General features: G+C 43.3%; 1 protein-coding gene across 1 annotated transcript in view; it reads right to left on the bottom strand.

Moving 5' to 3' along the window:
* LOC137383881 (zona pellucida sperm-binding protein 3 receptor-like) overlaps positions 1-20092 on the bottom strand; it is a 61925-nt gene extending 41833 nt beyond the window's left edge. Inside the window, exons 1-6 of the mRNA XM_068057233.1 lie at positions 19927-20092; positions 17850-17946; positions 15585-15658; positions 7071-7167; positions 4623-4696; positions 687-872 (exon numbers count right to left, since the gene is read on the bottom strand). Coding sequence (XP_067913334.1) covers positions 687-872; positions 4623-4696; positions 7071-7167; positions 15585-15658; positions 17850-17946; positions 19927-19990 — 592 coding nt within the window. The 5' untranslated portion in view covers positions 19991-20092. The remainder of the gene's footprint in view (positions 1-686; positions 873-4622; positions 4697-7070; positions 7168-15584; positions 15659-17849; positions 17947-19926) is intronic.
* Between the last annotated feature and the right edge of the window lie 201 nt (positions 20093-20293).

Here is a 20293-nt window from a genome sequence, read left to right as displayed (position 1 = left end):
AGGTGGGCCTCATGAGAAAATGGAAGATGCGGGGCAAAGACTACCTGAGATGTTTTGACCTGTGATGTCACCCCTCCCAATATCTCCACCTTTGGCTTGTTGCCAATTGCTGTCCAATTACACTTTTGTGAAGCATCTTGGGATGTTTTATTACATTAAAGGCAATATATAAGTGTAAGTTGTTGCTGTAGTTGTTAATTCTCCTGCTTTTTGATAGAAGGTGCTATAACCACCTCTGCTGTGTTGAAAGGTGTCTGAATGGCAGTTGGGCACTTATTGGGGTGGTGCTAGTGGAAACTGCAATGGTTATCACAGTACTGTGATGCATGGAAACAACGGCTGATCACAAAGACAAGCATTAAGAAGGGGTTTGAGGGCTTCATTCTGATGCACTGATCTACAGTCATACATTGGTAGTTGACCAGAAATGTGAGCCTCCAGTTGGCAGCATTTGTGCATTAGACACCTGATATTACTTCTATTGGAAAATGGCAGAAGTGTTCGAGGATAGTGGGAAGCCGGTGGAGATGCTCCCAAAGAACATCCCAATGGACTTGATTTAAAATTCATCTGGGAGCCAGTGTAACTTGAGGAAAAAAATCTAGGCTGTAAAAGTTAACTTTTGAGGCTCCCAGTTTCACATGAAAAGAGCAATTCAAATGAATTCTGATCCCGTAGTTTAGTACCTTTGCAAATTGGTGGGGCCTTGTCCCACTGTCCATTCACTGCACAAACAAGTTCTTCTGCACCAATCAATGAGTAGTCATCAATACATGAATATTTTGCTACCATTCCATATTCCCAGTTATCTACATAGGTTGGTGTTGGAGTTTTCCCATAAGGGATAGGTAGAAGATCATCACATATGATAGCTGGGGATAAAGGAAATTCAGTTAATGTTCTGTAACAGACTGTCAGATCAAAATTTTTTCCTGAAATTCCTGGGCTGGGGAGAGGGGGAGGGAAAAGTAATGCAAGTCAGATGAGGAGGGTGGAAGTGGAGCAGGATTGGATTCTGCCAAGGCCTGCCTTATTTTTTAAAATTTATTTAGAGATACAGCACTGAAACAAGCCCTTCGGCCCACCGAGTCTGTGCCGACCAACAACCACCCATTTATACTAACCCTACAGTAATCCCATATTCCCTACCTACACTAGGGGCAATTTACAACAGCCAATTTACCTATCACCTGCAAGTCTTTGGCTGTGGGAGGAAACCGGAGCATCCGGCGAAAACCCACGTGGTCACAGGGAGAACTTGCAAACTCTGCACAGGCAGTACCCAGAATCGAACCCGGGTCCCTGGAGCTGTGAGGCTGCTGTGCTAGCCACTCTACTACCACAATGAAAGCATTGTGAAAAGAGCCAGCACATGTTGCACCCCTGTTCCGTCCTAATGTCATAGAGAGAGGCGAGACTACCAGAATGATTCTTTGCCATCAGAAATCCTGCCAGTTTTGCCTTTATTGCAGCTTGACTACTGTTAGAAAAGTGGCAAAAGGGTAATTGATGGGCTGCTTCTTAAGAAAAAAATTATCTTCAGCCGCACCACTCATGGCAAGGTGCTGCTCTGATTTTCTTGGACCTTGGTGGGCTGGGCAGCCAGGAAATATTGCAAATGCCACAGGCCTTTTCTGCTAATGCTTTGGGACAGAATCAAGGCTTGGCCAGACTGCCAGCTGAAGTCTTCCCCCAATGCATTTGGATAGCAGATCAGATCAGAGCTTGAATAATTCACCTTCATGGATTAAAAACCCAAGCAACTCAGTGCAGCACAGGGTAGGACGTAGTATTCCCTCTTCCTGATTCCCCATGGCAAGTTCCTGATCTTCACAGGACCAATTTTTCAGGCCAATAGATGTTTATGGAACTATCCCATTATCAATAATGGAAAGAACTAAACATGTGGATAAAAGTGCCATGAACAGACTATAAAGCTGATAATGTTCAGTATCAGTAGTACTGCTGCATATGGAGCACTGCTGCCCTGTATTATCATCCACTGAGGTTCACTTGGTGTCCATTGCGCTTTATAATGTGATCTGGAAGCCCTGTGTTGTTGACTGCCTGAGCACCTGTTAGGCACTAGGATCATTTACATCCTGATAAAAATTGCCAAGAAGATCATAACCACATTCGGGGGGGGGGGGGGGGGGTGAGGGTGGGCGCCACGGATGGGAGGGCAGGGTAGGGTAAGGAGGTGGGGTGGGGAGGCAGAGCACCTGAACAAGGTTCCAGACGTTCAACCACAATAGAAAATGGGCACTGCATAGGTGGAATGCTTCCCATGTTGCATTCATTTAAGGCGATCTCATCTGTTTGTACTTGTGCCTTGAAGCTGCTCTGCTTGCTTCCACCAATTTAAATACTTTTGCTACTTCCAAAAATGTAACTTCTGAAAGCTGCATCCCATCTGTTATTGGTACCTATTTCCGTGCACTGCCTATATAGGAGTTTTATCATCCCTTTCTATGTGCGTGTTCTCAAGAAGGAAAATGAGATGAGGAATACAAGACAGATGTGTTTTTTTCCATTTGTAGGATGGTCAACATTAATTGCCCATTTCTAATTGCCCTTTATCAAGGTAAGCGAGTAGAACCTGCCCTTAAGCTGCCACTGGCCTACACAGCAAGGAAAATTGTACCTGGATGCAGTCAAAAAAAAATCCTGCATGTATGGCAGAAGTTTGCAGTAAAGTGCAGCTGCACGCGCCATGACTCTTTATCCCACTTCGAGGACAGGCACGATTTTGTCAGTGGCTATCAAGGTAACCTGAATATCTGAGCTGTTGGGGTCTCCCAAGGAACAACAGGAGATATATATTGCATTTCCTATCCTGCAGTAAACTGTTGCCTCATCCAGGTTACAGATGACAACAAATTCACCATGGGAAGCAGGCAATAACAAGAACTGCACATTTACGATCTTGCTGCATTTCTCAAAGTGTAGGCCATTATTCCAGCATGCATGTGGCCATATAACCTAGTTTTAATGCCACTATATTCATGCACAGACATGTATTCATTCCACGAATGTGCAGCTGGTTTGTAAATGCAAATCATAAATATTACTACCCATTCCCTTGGAAGCTGCTACAATTCCATTATCATATGACACTCCATGATGCCACCTTTATTTCAGGGGCTACCAAGAATAGATGAATGACTGGTGTGGGGAGGAGGAAAAGCTATCTGCCGTAGATGGACTCATAAGTACAGCTAACCTTGCCTGAGGTTGAGCCAGCTGTCTGACTTATACTGGGGGTAAAGGGGAAACATCAGAGCCCAAATCTCTTAGGTTCCGTACTGATACTGTGCTGAGTTTTTTTTTTAAACATAGAATGTACAGGACAGAAACAGGGCATTTGGCCCAATGGGTCTTTGTCAGTGTTTCTACTCCACATGACCCTCCTCCCACCCCTCTTCATCCAACTCTCAACCTTCTATTCCTTTCTCCCTTATTCTGACCGCTCCCTGGGTGAAGATTTTCCTGAATTCCCTACTGGATTTATGAGCGGCAGATGAGATTGCAGCTTATAATTTTTGTACCTCTACATGTCATGGAAATTCTGTAGCATTTAATTAAGTATGCACAACATTATTCACAGGAACATAAGAATATATAAAATAGGGGCTGGAGTAGGCCTTTTGGCACTTTGAGCCTGCTCTGCCATTCAACATGGATGATCTTCTACTTTAATTCCACCTTCCCACACTCTCCCCAGATCCCTTAATTCCCTTAGTACCCAAAATTCTATCGAGCTCTGTCTTTAATACGCTCAGGGGATGAGCATCCACAGCTCTCTGAATTCCAAAAATTCCCAACCCCTCGAATGAAGAAATTTCTCCTCATCTCAGTCCTAAATAGCCAACCATTTATTCTGAGACTGTGACCCCGTGTTCTAGATTCCCCAGCCAGGGGAAACATTTTCTCAGCATCTACCCTGTCAAGCCCCTTAAGAACTGAATGTTTCAATTAGATCACCTCTCATTCTTCTAAACTCCAGGGATTATAGACCTGCCTCTATTCATTGTTGGAATTCATACTTTTCAACATTTTTACATTAACTTTTTGTACCATAAAGTTACAGGTTTGATTTTCCAGTAATCATTTGATGTCATATTTCACAAATACATTAAATTTCCTGAAGATAGAATTTTTTCAGAACATTATGATGAATAAACCTTCATAGGAATCTTTAAACATTGGAGTCCCATTTTAGTCAGTTATGCCTCCATACAATTCTTGAAGTTAACAACTTAAAAGTTAAATGCTGAATTCTGAATTGTTTAAGTAGGATTTGACAAAGTTTTTTTTTAGTAAACATATTTAATGGAAGACTCAGCTTTGAATGCCCAAAATAAGCTTTAATTGTTCTATCATAACATGTTGTATCAGCTCATGATCGATAAGTTATTCCATTATTCAAAAACTTAGTGCCTTAACTTTAAAGGAGTCTGCATAAATACAACAAGACAGTTCAGGGCAATCCTGTATAATTGCAAAGCCAGCAATGCAGATATCAATAACAATCCATATCAACTTAATAAAAAGGTTTATTAATTTTATACAGGAATGCAAGTCCAATGGTTATCTCCAAAAAACATGAAACTGTAACTTACATTTACATGTTGGAATCTGACCACTCCAACCTTCAGTTGTACAGAGGCGAGAGTCCTTACCAATTATCCTGTACCTAAAAAGAAAAACAAACCACTAAAGAGAAAGCAATTCTCATATACCAAGCCAAAGGTTAAATAAAACGGTGGCACAGCATGTTGATCAGGGTAGAGATCTAGGCGCTGAATTTCTGTGGGTCTTCTGGCACACACATGTTGTTAAGTCAGGTGACTATTGTACTGAAGGCCTGTCAGTGGGGATAGAACCTGAAAACACGAGTTCTTGGCTTGTGCTGCCAGATTGGGGAGGAACCACTGGGTTTACCTGACAAGAGCCCCTGCATCTTAGGGGGTGTGGCTAGGGAGAGGGGAGTCCTAGGTCTGAGGTTTCCTTGCCCCCTGCTTGGAGTCAACTCACGAGCCTACACTGAGCAGGAGGAGGCCTCCTGACTTGCTGACTGTCAGAATTGGAACCCACCTGGGACTTAGTGTGGACCTCTGAAATGTTTCATTATTTTTTCCTCAGCCCCCTTATAAAGGGATTCTTGTGCTGAGGCACGGGCACCCTCAAGAGCATCTTTCCGGTGCTTTAATACCTGCTCCTGCATGGTGGCAGGCACTCAAGATGTATCCATCGTGTTGCAGGTGCCAATCAGAAAATCTTAAAATTGCAGGCCCTCCCACTAGCCCCACATGGACTGGCAGGTTAGCACCAGCGTTTCCCAGCAGAAGCATCCTGAAACGTATTCGAGGTCTAGAATCTCCAGTGGTTCAGGTCAAGTAAGGCCATCAACCTCTGAGGGATAAACTGTTTTAGATATGGTGAATCTGCTGCCCATTTCTTCATGTGGCCTTCTCCTGCAAGCAGATAGAAAAGAGGTATGCTAAAATGAGGTATCTAAGAGTTACAATTATTCAGATGAGGTGGGTATGTCAAGCTTGCATGTTGCCCACCTCAATCTGAGAAGGTGCGGGCAGGTCACGAATTGGGACCCCTGCACCCAAACAATGGGTCTATCCAATTTCCAGTCCATTATAACATGCAATATTTAACTCCCAGTCCTGTTCTGTATTAAGCCTTGTTTCTGTTATCCCCATTAGATCTAGATATGAATTATTGCCTCTAGTTCTCCCATTTTGTTCAGCTGCTTTGCACATTGCTGTATAGAAAATTTAGTTTGCTTTTATTAATTGTACCACTCACTTTGTCATTTTATACTTATGTTCTATAACTGCACCTGTTCCCTGACTATTTGTGTTGTGCTTATTCTTTCCCCTTAGTCTGATCTTTACTCTCATCTCCTACTTCCGTTTATCTTCAGGGATCAGGGAGCCTGGAGTTTTGGGCTGGTCGGTGGAGAAGGGGCACAGCAGTCAGGAGGGTCCTTTAATGTTGGCCATTAGGAGCAATCCTGCTCCTCCCAGGTCCACATTCAGAGGTAAGTCTTTGTTGTAGGTGTTCTGTAAGATTCTCTGAGTGCAGTAGTAATCTCAAACAGGAATTAGACCCATTATTTGCATACTCAAAAGGTCTAACGCCATCTTTTGGTGTGGGTAAAAGATGTCTGTTATTTGTCCTTACCCAATATGGTGGGTGGTGCACTTCCTGCCTGTCTTTTTTTGGGCCTTAGCTGTTCTTGTAGCACCTGAAATATGGGCTCTAAAGTGGCCCAACTTCTAGGCCTTCAACTTCTGGGTTGGAAGTAAACTTGAGAATTTATTTAATAACAAAGTGGGCGAAGGTTGTTGCTAAAATGCTAACAAACTACATGGAGAAAAAGATATGCAATGGAATCAAACTAAACTTAAAAAGCTTTGAGTTTCAGAATTCTTAGGGTGTTCTAGCTGGCTTCTGCTACAATTCTGGTGGAGAACAGTGGAACCCCCAGAAAATAGCTATTTATGTCTTATGCCAGGGATCCCACTTGTATCTTGGTGGAATTATGGTTGGGGAGCTGTATAATCCCTTCAGAATTTCAGGGCTTTAATCAAATGACTATGAAAATTGTCTAAAATGTAATTTGTGTCAAATTGTAGTTAACGTGACTGCATGTTGCTTTTTATAATTGAGAAACAAGTACCTCTGATTTCTATCATTTTATAAGATAAGAAACATTTACTCCCAGTCCTAAATATATAGACACATTAAGCATGAACACTACTGTTTTTGCAATGCCATCAATCTTTAATTGAGTAGAACAAGATTATGCTCCAAGAATTCCATAGAATGACTTCCAGAGAAATCATGAGAGCTCTTAACTGCTGTTCTTAAAAGCACCAAGACAGCAAGTTTGCTGGCAACTAACATGAGGATGATAACCTCAGGAGCAGTTTCAGAGTACATGGTGTGGCTACTATTAAAGCCTACAAACAGGATGATTATATAGCATTATTAGATAAGACAATTTAATACCATGGGGTTTTCATAATATCTATGCAGTGCATAATTACCCTTCGTCACAGTAAAATGTAGCTTTGCTTCCAAATTCATCACTTGGTGCTTCAAAGTATCCATTCAAAATCTCCCCTGGATTTCCACAAAGCATTGCTATATAGAGAAACAAAATGGGAATGTTGCAGAGATTACAAAATACCAATTCAACTTCCAATGCAATTCATAATGGCATCAGATTATGATGTCAGTCCATTTTCCAGTATTTAACATGTGTTTGAAAAATTATGATCTGAATGGAAGCTTATCAGCGATAATCAATGGCACCCTGCTCCACACATAATACCCAGCATTATTGTCAAGCACTCTTGGTCCAAAACAAATACTGAATAATGTATCTTAGCTCCAACCTCAAATGGATAACTCTGACTGTATCAAAACGATGCTTCTATTTTCTATGCCAGTAGTTCTGGAGTTTTTTTCCCGTTAACCTTAAAAGTTAGTGTGATTTGTGAATTATATGCAGATTTGTGCTGCAGGATCATGTTTGCTGAAAACAAACCGAAGGTTTTCAAACCTGTTTCACAGAAGGCACTAACTGCTCACAAGGACATCAGTCTGAGCTAGAATCAGATAGAACGTAGAAAAGAATACAGCACAGAAGGAGGCCATCATGTCCGCGCCGGCCGGATAAGCTATTCAACCACATTAATCCCACCTTCCAGCACCTGGTCCTTAGCCCCGCCGGTTACAGCACCTTAGGTGCATGTCCAGGTACCTTTTAAAAGAATTTAGGGTCTCTGCCTCCACCGCCAATCCTGGTAGTGAATTTCAGACACCCACCACCCTCTGGGTGAAATAGTATCCCCTCATGTACCCTCTAATCCTTCTACCAATCACTTTAAATCTGTGTCCCTGGTAACCAACCTTCCCACCAGGGGAAACAGGTCCTTTCTGTCTACTCTATCTAGGTCCCTCATAATTTTGTACACCTCAATCAAGTCACCCCTCAGCTTCCTCAATTCCAGGGAAAACAATCCCAACCTGTCCATTCTTTCCTCATAGGTGCAACCCTCAAGCCCTGGCAACATTCTTGTAAATCTCCTCTGCACTCTCTCTAGAGCAATTATGTCCTTTCTGTAATGTGGTGATAGAACTGCACGCAATACTCCAGCTGCGGCCTAACCAACGCTCGATACAGCTCCAGTATCACATCCCTGCTTTTGTACTTTATACCACGGCTAATAAAGGAAAGCAATCCATATGCCTTCTTCACCACTATCACAAATCATCATAAGCTTTCCTTTTTTGCTTTAACTTGTAAGTTAACCTGTAAGCTTCTAGATAACCAGGGAGCTCTAGATTTGGCAGCACCACCCTTTATCTTTGTGGGGACATGCCTACACTGTGCTTGTAGTATCTCATTTTTGAATGCCTTCCACTGGTTTGCCACTGATATTCCTTCAAGTAGCTATATCCAGTCCACCTTTACCAGGTCACCTCTCAGTTTCATAAAATTTGCCTTCCCTCAATTTAGAACCTTTGCTCTTGTTTTATCTTTGTCTTTTTCCATGATTATGGTAAAACTAACTATATTATGGTCATTATCTCCAAAATGGTCATCCATTGTTACTTCATCCAGTTGCTCAGCTTCATTACCGAAAAAGAAATCTAAAATTGCGACCCCTCTCGTTGGGCTTGTTACGTACTGGCTAAAACCATCCTCTTGAATGCAGTTCAAGAATTTTGTCCCCTCTATGCCCTTCACACTGTTTGTATCCCAGACGACATTGGGGTAGTTGAAATCCACAATCATCACCGCTCTAAAGTTATTGCACTCAGAAATTTGCTGACATATTTGTTCCTCTCACTATTTGGGGGTCTATATGACACTCAAAGTAATGCGGCTGCCCCTTTTTTTATTTCTGAGCTCCACCCATATGACTTCATTTGATGATTCCTTGAGCATATCATCCCTCCTCAAAGCTGTTATTGATTTCTTGACTAATAATGCTACACGCACCCCCCCACCCTTTTATCTCCCTCCCTCTCTACTTCTTCTTCTTCTTTGGCCTCCTTGTCTTGAGAGACAATGGGTAAGTGCCTAGAGGTGGTCAGTGGTTTGTGAAGCAGTGCCTGGAGTGGCTATAAAGGCCAATTCTAGAGTGACAGACTCTTCCACAGGCGCTGCAGATAAAATTGATTGTCGGGGCTGTTACAGTTGGGTCTCTCCTTGCGCTTCTGTCTTTTTTCCTGCCAATAGCGAAGTCTCTTCGACTCGCCACTCTTTAGCCCCACCTTTATGGCTGTCCGCCAGCTCTGGTGATCACTGGCAAGTGTCTCCCACGACTTGTGGTCAATGTCACAGGACTTCATGTCGCGTTTGCAGATGTCTTTAAAATGGAGACATGGATGGCCTGTGGGTCTGATACCAGTGACGAGCTCGCTGTACAATGCGTCCTTGGGGATCCTGCCATCTTCCATGCGGCTCACATGGCCAAGCCATCTCAAGCGCCACTGGCTGACTAGGGTGTATATGCTGGGGATGTTGGCCACCTCGAGGACCTCTGCGTTGGAGATACGGTCCTGCTACCTGATGCCAAGTATTCTCCGGAGACAGCGAAGATGGAATGAATTGAGACGTCGCTTTTGGCTGACATACGTTGTCCAGGCCTCGCTGCCGTAGAGCAAGGTACTGAGGACACAGGCTTGATACACTTGGACTTTTGTGTTCCGTGACAGTGCGCCATTTTCCCACACTCTCTTCACCAGTCCGGACATAGCAGCGGACGCCTTTCCCATGCGCTTGTTGATTTCTGCATCGAGAGACAGGTTACTGGTGATAGTTGAGCCTAGGTAGGTGAACTCTTGAACCACTTCCAGAGCATGGTCGCCGATATTGATGGATGGAGCATTTCTGACGTCCTGCCCCATGATGTTCGTTTTCTTGAGGTTAATGGTTAGGCCAAATTCGTTGCAGGCAGCCGCAATCCTGTCGATGAGTCTCTGCAGACACTCTTCTGTGTGGGATGTTAATGCAGCATCGTCAGCAAAGAGGAGTTCCCTGATGAGGACCTTCCGTACTTTGGTCTTTGCTCTTAGACAGGCAAGGTTGAACAACCTGCCATCTGACCTTGTGTGGTGGAAAATTCCTTCTTCTGAAGACTTGAACACATGTGAGAGCAGCAGTGAGAAGATCCCAAACAGTGTGGGTGCGAGAACACAGCCCTGTTTCATGCCAGTCAGGATAAGAAAGGGGTCTGATGAGGCACCGCTGTGCTGAATTGTGCCTTTCATATTGTCATGGAATGAGGTGATGATGCTTAGTAGCTTTGGTGGCCATCCGATCTTTGCTAGTGTTCTGAAGAGACCACGTCTGCTGATGAGGTCAAAGGCTTTGGTGAGATCAATGAAAGCAATGTAGAGGGGCATCTGTTGTTCGCAGCATTTCTCCTGCAGCTGGCAAAGGGAGAACAGCATGTCAATGGTGGATCTCTCTGCTCGGAAGCCACACTGTGCATCAGGGTAGGCATACTCAGCCAGCTTCTGGAGTCTGTTTAAAATGACTCAAGCGAAGACTTTCCCCACTATGCTGAGCAGGGAGATTCCACGGTAATTGTTGCAGTCATTGCGATCACCCTTGTTCTTATAGAGGGTGATGATATTGGCATTGCATATGTCCTGTGGTACTGCTCCCTCATCCCAGCACAGGCAAAGCAATTCATGGAGTGCTGAGAGTATAGCAGGCTTAGCACTCTTGATTATTTCAGGGGTAATGCCGTCCTTCCCAGGGGCTTTTCCACTGGCTAGAGCATCAATGGCATCACTGAGTTCCGATTTTGTTGGCTGTTTGTCCAGCTCATCCATGACTAGCAGAGACTGGGCTGCATTAAGGGCGGTCTCAGTGACAACATTTTCCCTGGAGTACAGTTCTTGGTAGTGCTCCACTCAACGGTCCATTCGCTTGCGTTGGTCAGTCATCGTGTCCCCTGATTTAGACTTGAGGGAGGCGATCTTCTTGATGGTTGGCCCAAAAGCTCTCTTAGTGCCATCATACATTCCTCTGATGTATCCCGCGTCGGAGGCCAGCTGAATACGACTGCATAGGTGTTGCCGGTAGTCATTTGCACAGCGCCTGGCTGTTTTTTGTGCAGCGCTTCTGGCTACTTTAAGTGCTCCGGATGTTAACTTGTTGGGAGCTTTCTTGTACTGCAACAGTGCAATGCGCTTAGCGACTATGGTAGGTTTCAGCTCTTCAAAGTGGGATTGAAACCACTCTGCATTCTGCTTCTCACGTTTGCCATAGGTGGTCATTGCTAAGACATAGATGGTGGATAGATTTGGGCCCACTTGGTCTCTGCATCCCCTGTAGGAATGTTTTGGAGGGATTTTTCGAGTGAATTTAGAAACTTATATAACAGCTGTGGATAAGAAATTCTGTAAGTGTTGATAAGTGGGCAGCCCTTCTGCTTGGAGTGATGTAGCTTCTTTGGTTTGAGTCTAACTTTGCTGCACACCAGGTAGTGGTCGGTGTCGCAGTCTACACTGTGGAAGCTGTGTGTGATTTGGACACTGTTTATAGAGGCTCGCCTTGTGACAAGTGGTGCCAACAACGTGATCTTGGGTGCCTCCATGAAACCTGGTGACAGGGTTTAGTATGAAAGAATGAGATGGCGATACAGAGGTTGTGATAGGTACACAACTCCAGCAGTCTCTGTCCATTCTCATTCATCCTTCCAATGCCATAGCGCCCGAGGCAGGAGGGCCATGTGTCATGGTCGGCTCCAACTCTGGCATTAAAGTCCCCCTGCAGGAACAAATGTTCGGTATTGGGAATGTTACTGATGATATTATGGAGTTCCACGTAGAACTGGTCTTTAACTTCAGGTGGGGAGCAGAGTGTTGGAGCATAGGTGCTGAGTAGGTGTACTGGACCAGAGGCGGTGAGCAGTCGGATGGACAGTATGCGTTCCGAGCCATTTGAAGGTGGCGCTATCATGCTGAGCAAAGAATTTCTGATGGCAAAGCCCACTCCATGCTGTCTTGGTTCTTCAGGATCCCTACCCTGCCAGAAGAAGGTGTAGTCTTGCTCTCTCAGAGATCCACTCGCAGGGCGGCATGTCTCCTGAAGTGCTGCGATATCCACATTGAGTCTACTGAGCTCGTTGTTAATGATGGTGGTCTTCCGAGAGTCGTTGATTTGTGTAAGGTCTTCCGACAGGCCAGGACACATAGTTCTGACGTTCCAGCTTGCAAAACGAAGGGCTGGTACCTTCTTTCCTTTTTTTGTCAAGCTGTTTGGTGCGGTGTTACAGTCCACTTTTCGGGCAATGACCTTGAGCTCCAAGCACCCATTGAAGCAGGTGGACTGTGGCGGGACAGAACCTTACTGACAGGGGGCTGCCCGGTTTGAGGCGGTAGCTGTCCAGTGAGATGCGATGACTTCTCCCACCGACAAAGGCAACCTGGGGCGCCCAATCTCTACGCCAATTGAGCTGGACTTATAACCCGTAACTGCTGCCTTCCGTATTGTTTTGGTTGCTGTGAGGCGACTATGGAGTGACCTCTCCATGGCGCATGCCTGGGCGGATGTATGGAGGTTGTGAGTTGCCCAAGCATCAAAACCCCCCTCTCGGCCTTCCTAGTGGTATCCAAAGGAGTGCAGAGCACGACGTTTGGCACCGGTATGGCTGCAGGAACTGCCGGAAACACGCGAAAGGTGACACATGACCGCCTTCGGGGTTCTGCTCCAGATTTTCTTTTAGGGTTTACTCCCTTAGCCTAGGTCTCTTCTGAGATGCCCACAAGGCAGTGGGCTTGTTAGCTCCTATCCTTGAGCAGGGGCCCTAACAAGTACAAGTAAGCTGTGTGATTTCATGGAGGGAGAGGGAAGGGGGGACGGGGTGTGGGGGGAAGGAGGTGCGGGGAATGCCGGGGGAAGGGGGTGCGAGGGGAATTGGGTGCGGGGGATGAGCTGAGAAGGGGGTGCAAGGGGGGAGGGGGTGGGGGGAAGGGGGTGCAGGTGTGAGCTACACGCCCACCTGGAAGACGCTGGCCAGGGACGTGAAAGGTGGCCCAAGTGCCCATGAGGCGGTTGTCGAGGCTCAGGGCCCCGATCCAGCCTCCCTCTCTATCACACCTGAATACTCTAAATCCAGGGATGTTGAGCTGCCATTCTTGCCCCTCCTTAAGCCAAGTTTCCATCATAGCAACAATATTGTGTTGCCACATATCTATGTTGGTTCCAGAGATCAAAGGACAGTTTTCTAATCTACTATAATATCCTCTACTTCCAAATAAACTTTTCATTACTGAGCTGTCAATATTCAATTTGATTTTAAAGCACTTAAAGTTTTCAATCATAGCCATTCACAAAGTAACCCTATCACCCTTTTTTTGAATGAAATAACACTGCTTATAGTGGATGCTGCCTATATCACTGCTGTCTGTAGCTTTTCTATTAAGGGTTCTGTATTAAGACAAGAAGAGAGTACAAAGTTTTCCAAATTAATTAATGAGCCTTCATAATTTGAGGCCACTGAATTTTAAGACAGCTTATCTAAAAGACGACACAATGGGAAATCTTGGGCCAGTCTGACCAAGTCACAGCCAAGCTTCCAAATTATTACATGAGAATGAAATCTTTCAGACTTGGTCCATGCGATCTCCTGGATTGGTTTCAATCACCTGAGAAGGTCAAAGAGGAATTTACCAGAGTATTTTTCCCTTAATGAACCTGTTGTTTCTTTTGCTTTCCTTCCCTGGGCATTGATATTCAGGTAAATTGATGTCCTCTGCTGGAAAACCTTTTTGGGGACTTCATAAGGCTCTCAGCAGACACGGATTCCACGGGGCCTATTAGTGGCTTACTGGGTGAAATTCCTAGGGTAGCCCAGGATTGGTCCCAGACAGGCCCCAGGTAATGCTATGATGTGCAAGGTGGCAAAATCTGCAAGGCATCCCCTTTCTGGAATTTGGGTCCGCTTTTACATTTAGGTTGAAACCTGGCAGATCTGGCTTCTGTCCCAAAATACAGATGATATGCCAGATGGGGGAGGGGGGGGGGGGGAGGGGGGAGGAGGTCTTGCACCCCAAAAGAAATTCGGGACATGAGTTTTGCTTTAATGGCATGGATTTTGCGGTCCACGATGAAGCAAGGGCTGTCACCACTGACCTCAAAGAAATCTGCCCACATAGATCTAGCGACCTTTGTGGTGTGGTTTTCCCCTTTCCCAATGGCAATTTAAAGCTGGAATTAAGTCAAAGGGGTGTCTTGGCATGCAGCAGCAGCGATGTCGGTAAGCAGGTAGGCAGCCAATCACATTGAAGTATTCACACACAGCAAACCAGGAAGTTAAAAGCACTTAATATCCATCACATTTCATTTAAATTTTCAGACAGAGAAATAAATGATTATGATTGGATTAAGGTAGAAGCTATTGAAAATATGTAAAGTTTTTAAATTATTATGGGGAAATTGGACCATCCACAAACATAAAATTTGCTTTTTAGGGCCAGTGAGAGTGTTTTGTAGTAATTATGAAGTTAGTATGCCATTAAAAACACATGAATCACTATTTTCAAAAAGGTGTAAAATTTTCAAGGGTTTTTCCAGTGAGACTAACAATGGAAATTCTCGTCAATTCATAGATTTCTCATTGATTGCTGTGTGTTTGTGGTGGGGGTGAGGGGGGCCTCTACAGCGCACCCTCTGAAGAAGCATAGAATTACAGATAGCAAATTCTAGATTTCTGTGTTATTCTGCACATGTGCAAACTCCAGAAGTTGCTATCAGTTTCAGAAGAGTAACGATGGCGAACGCTGACAGTTTCAACATCATCACCACAGCAAAATCTGGACCAATGAGTTTCATCTTCTTTACGATATGTAAGCTGCAAAAAGATTATTATGGAAAGAAATGAAACTGTCCCTATTTTGAGAAAAAGATCAAATCAAATTTACATACTAGATGACTGAATTTGTATAATAAGGACTGAAGAAATGCTTGACAAAGTTTACGATCACACAGAGTTCATTGTGAAATTATCAGCTTTAAATGCCCTGAACAACCATACCATGTGAGGTCAAATATTCTTAATAAGGTGTTCGACCATCTCAAAATGTTATGATTCTTACCTTCATGATATCTGAACAAATAAAACAGAACAAGATGAGGCCCTACAACTGTGAATATCAAGTCAATTAGCTAATCAGCAACGCACCAAGGCTCCTTAGACAGCACCTTCCAAACCCACAACCTCTACCACCTCGAAGGACAACAGCAGCAGATGCATGGGAACATCACCACCTGCAAGTTCCCATCCAAGTCACAAACCGTCGTGACTTGGAAATATATCGCTGCTCCTTCACTGTTGCTGGGCCAAATCCTGGAACTCCCTTCCTTACAGCACTGTGGGTGTACCTACCTCACATGGACTGCAGAGGTTCAAGAAGGCAGCTCACCACCACCTTCTCAAGGGCAATTAGGGATGGGCAATAAATGCTGGCATAGCCAGCGATGCCTACATCCCATGAATGAATTAAAAGAATCTAAATATGGAAATGTAACTTACGTTCACATTTTGGGGACTTGCCATCCCAGCCCAGAAGTAAACATGTCCGGTATTGTTTGCCACTTAAAACGTACCTACAAAAAAAACGAAGCCACTTAAGGGAAACTGAGACAAAAATCAATTTTGGTCACAAAACAGTTAAAAGTTCTTACATTAGTGGATGCAAGACTGGAGAGTACAAAGAAGAGAAAGGTGCCTTCATTTCATTTGTACACTTACAAAAATGCTTAAATGTATACAAAGCTGATTAATAAAGGACTGCGGAGTATTATTCAAAGGGCCTATTTCTCTCTTGTAGTCAGCAGAAGTGTTTATTCCTCAGTGTAAATTTCATAAAAAGTCTGAGCAATTCATCCCAATTGAATCCCTATTCATAATGTCATTTGTCAATCTGACAGCATTATGCCTTCCTTTTACTGCAACTGTATTTGGAGGGCATTGAGAGTTAGTTTACCTCTTTTGTAGATTTATGATTGTATTGTGACACAATCAATGCAAAATGTTGTCTCCTTGATAATTAACGGTTGATCACTCAGAATGTGCAGTTAACATACTTTACAGAACATTAGGCAATATAATGCCAGTTTCAATTTTGACACTGCAGTAACGAGCAAGGAAACAAAGATGCAAGTAATTTCAAGGATAAAAACCAAGTGTAGCCGTTTTCCTCGTGATGTACAGTATGATGGCATTTTCTCATGGTCTGCATCTGGTCAGATCCCTGAACTGCTACTTTGTGTTGTAATGTTGTTAGTGAAAGTGAGTAATTAGCCATTTCTACTCTCAAACTAATCTTAATGCATAGAGATGAGAAAAGTAAAGTTTTGTAGCTAGATTGTAAGATGGTGGTGTAGTGGTAATGTCACTGGACTAGCAATCCAGAAGGCCCAGGCTAGTTCTGTGGGGATATGTATTCAAATCACACCATGGCAGCTGCTGGACTTTAAATTTAATTAATTAAAAAATCTGGAATTGAAAGCCAGTCTTTGTATGGTGCCATGAAACTATCATCAATTACTGTAAAAACCCATCTGGTTCACTAATATCCTTTAGGGAAGGAAATCTGCTGTCCTTACCTGGTCTGGACTAGATGTGACCCCAGACCCACAGCAATGTGGTTGACTCTTAACTGCCCTCTGAAATAGCCTTGTAAGCCACTCAGTTGCCAAGGGCAATTAAGGTTGGTTAACAAATGCTGGCCTTGTCAGCGATGCCCCCTTCCATGAAAGAATAAAAAAAGGTCACCTAGAATAATTCTGTCATCCAGCCTGTGATTTTCCATTCATTAATTGTAATGGATGAAAAGTCACAGGCTATGTACCCTCAATTTCCCAAAAAGGACTCCCTGCAAGCTACTTTCTCCGCTGGGTGTGTTAAATCCTGCAATCAGCTTTTACATTCCACTGTGTACTAAAATAACTAGAATACTATTTGCATAAAAGTAGCATACCCAAGAATGTGGCAAGTACACATTAAGGGTGGAATTTTAACGCCCCAAAGGTAGACAGGTTGGGGCCAGGTGAAGTGGTAAAAATTGTTAAATTCTCAAACCCAGCCCCAACCCCAATCCATCTACTTCCAGTTTCAATGAAGACGGATCGGGGGATGGGCAACAAACCTCCTTTCCAGAGGCAGGTGTGTCACTAATTTCTTTTAAGGAGGCTGCATGCCTCCATTTTAAAAGGAATCTTATCTTTAACACATGGAGGAAGGGATTTCCAGGCCTCAGCTATCCCGGCAGGTGAAAGGAGACAAGAAGGGCTGGATCCATAAGCTAAGTGCCTATATTGCACTACTTGTGGGCCAGGGGGAGCAGCAGACTTTCCCTCAGGATCAGCAAGATCATCTCCATGTGATTGGAACCCCGCAATCGGCTGTCCTCCAAACGCCCTCACCATTGGCCAATTCCCCCCTTGTTGTCCTACGTGCCCCAACCACTCTTGCGATGTCCAAAGCTCCTGTGATGTCCAACACCCTCTCTGTCAGATTTACCTGACATCTGCTGGGCTGGCTATCAGGAAGGAAACCTGTTGAAATAAATTAAAAGACATCCTGCTGTTACTTTCTGCAGGACGTGTGGGAAACACATACTTCTGAGTTTGCCCTCTGAAAGTCCAATTCCCCCGACATCCAACACTTCTACAGTTGTCATTCTCTTCTTAGCCCCGAGAAAATATCGGGGCCTAAACATTCACGTATGAACATCAGCAACTAGAAGAACCACTTTGTGGTTTTTATAAAGTTAGTTTTTCATTGAATACTTACCCTGGGTAACAATTATATTTAACCCTGAAACTGTGTTCAGTGCTTATGACTTCAAAGTCCCCATTATCAATCGGCTCTGGATCAGGACAGTCTTTTGCTATGAAAAGGAAAAATGGGACAACGTTAGAATACAAAAGTTTCCAATTTGAGCTTGTTGTGTAACTCAGAGAAATGTAATTACCTTTAGTTTGAAAGATGTTACACAATTAGAAGTACTAACATTATTACAGCACACTTTCGTTTTGTTTTAATATGCGGTTTTAGATTTCTTTTCACTTTGCTCATCCGAAGGAATAACAATGCTATGAAATGGAATACTGCTGCGCTTCTAGAATCTATTGTCATTGTGTATATCTACGTTCAGGCCATTAATACACATCAAAAAAGAGTAGTGGTCCTAATACTGGGGAAGACCAGTGAATACTTCTTTCCAGTCTGAGAAACAGTATTTACCAATACTCTGCTCACTGTCTCTGAGCCAATTTCATATCCACACTGCAACTATCCCTTTAATCTCCTAGGCTTCAATTTTGCCAACAAGTCTATTATGTGGTACTTTGTCTACTGCCTTTTGAAAGTCCATATACACAATATCAACCGTACTATCCTCAGCAACCCTCTCCATTACTTCATCAAGGAACTCAATCATGTTATCCAAACACAATTTCCCTTTGACAAATCTGGACTGGCTTTCGTTTATTAGCCAATTTTTCCCAAATGCCAATTTTATCCCGGATAATTGTCTCTTTAAGTTTTCCCACCACAACGTTACGCTTATTGGCCTATAGTTGCTAGGTTTATCCTCCTCGTCCTTTTGAAACGGGTAGTAACATAGCAGGAGTAGGCCATTCAGCCCATCGAGCTTGCTCCGCCATTCAATACGATCATGACTGATCATCCACTTCAATGCCTTTTCCCATGTGTAGCATTTGTAATCCTCCAGTCCTCTGGCACATCCTCACAGCTAAGGAGGAGTAGAAGATTGTAGCCAGAGCTTCTGCAATTTGCACCCTTACTTTCCTTAGTAACCTTGGATGCATTTCATCCAAACCAGAATTTTTCGACTTTCAGGACTGCCTCCTCTTTATCTTCCACCAAAACCTCCAAGGCTATGTCTAAAAACCAGGGTTTCCTTGCAGATTCTCCTGCATCGGCCATTGTCCGCAATCCTCCTGCAGCCAAAGTGCACGGTCCCATTAAAAGGTACCTGCTGACTTTAAATTACATCGGGAACATGCGAAATTGACACCCTCTATCAGGTGAGCTGCCAATCAACAGCACGAGTAGAGTTGGAAGCCCATCTATTTAATTTTAATCAGTTCCAACCAGGCCCATGAAAGTGCACTCAAAGGAACTTCTACCTCAGTGTGTGGATGATTTCTTCCAGAAACGAGAGATTTGTTTAGTTTGAAAAAGCTGCCAAATAGAAAGAGGGTGGTGATAGTTTGGAAAATATCTGTTCTAGAAAGAAAAACTGGCTCCAAACTGTTCCAATTAAATTCCAGCTGTACAAAATGGAAACTAAGTGATGACATTTGGGTGTGTGTAACTGAATTCCTTCTCAAGTCACAATTCTATTTTCAAACAATTTCCATTATGCTACTATTATTTTTCGGTTCCAATAACAACTTAGACAGCATCTTTAATATTTAACTCCAATTAATTTTAAAGATGTTTAAGTTTACCAAATTCTTTGCTTAAATGTAAAGGCAAATTGTTAACATTTTAAAAATTTTGTGGTGGTTATTTTATTTACAATTATTCTCCTTGGTTTCCAAATGTACCTCAAAATACTTATTTATTGACTAGTATGTCTGTCCGGAAGCTAAACGGACAATATAAATGTAATTCTCTATGTCTTTTCATATTCACTGTTTTGCATTTATGAATAAATGTTTTAAACAAAGCTTCATGTAATACCACTGTAATACAAGTCATTCATTAAATATAAAACATTGCAACTCTTGTCTTTAACCGTTCACCTGCAATATTGCTCACATTTCTCATGGTACTTCAGACAGTGCTCAAATGAACACAAATAATATAACCAATAAAAAAAACAGATTTAATCTCTTACCAAGTGCAGTGTTGATATGCACAATACAGATGAGTGTTATTGTTAATTTTATTTTCAGAAACATTTCTGTATTTTTCTTTCTCCTTCCCAACTCGATTTTTGGTGACGCACTCCCCTCCCTGTAGAACACTTAATTACTTATAACAATCCGTCTGGAAGTTCACATTTGGATTGTATCGATTTTGGAGGGGGTGGGGGGGGGTGGTGTTTATAAACAGGGTTGTGTCCACAGGAATCTAACCGACATTTCTGAGAAATTGCAAAAAAACAGAAAAAAAAAACACTTTTATAAAGCAATGGGTGAACTAGTTCAGGGACACAATTTCGCAATCAGCATATGCTCTTCTGAAGCGATTATAGTAAAACA

The sequence above is a fragment of the Heterodontus francisci genome, chromosome 25, assembly GCF_036365525.1.
Source record: "Heterodontus francisci isolate sHetFra1 chromosome 25, sHetFra1.hap1, whole genome shotgun sequence".
Classification (NCBI taxonomy): Eukaryota; Metazoa; Chordata; class Chondrichthyes; order Heterodontiformes; family Heterodontidae; genus Heterodontus; species Heterodontus francisci.
This window is presented reverse-complemented; position numbering and strand designations above follow the sequence as displayed.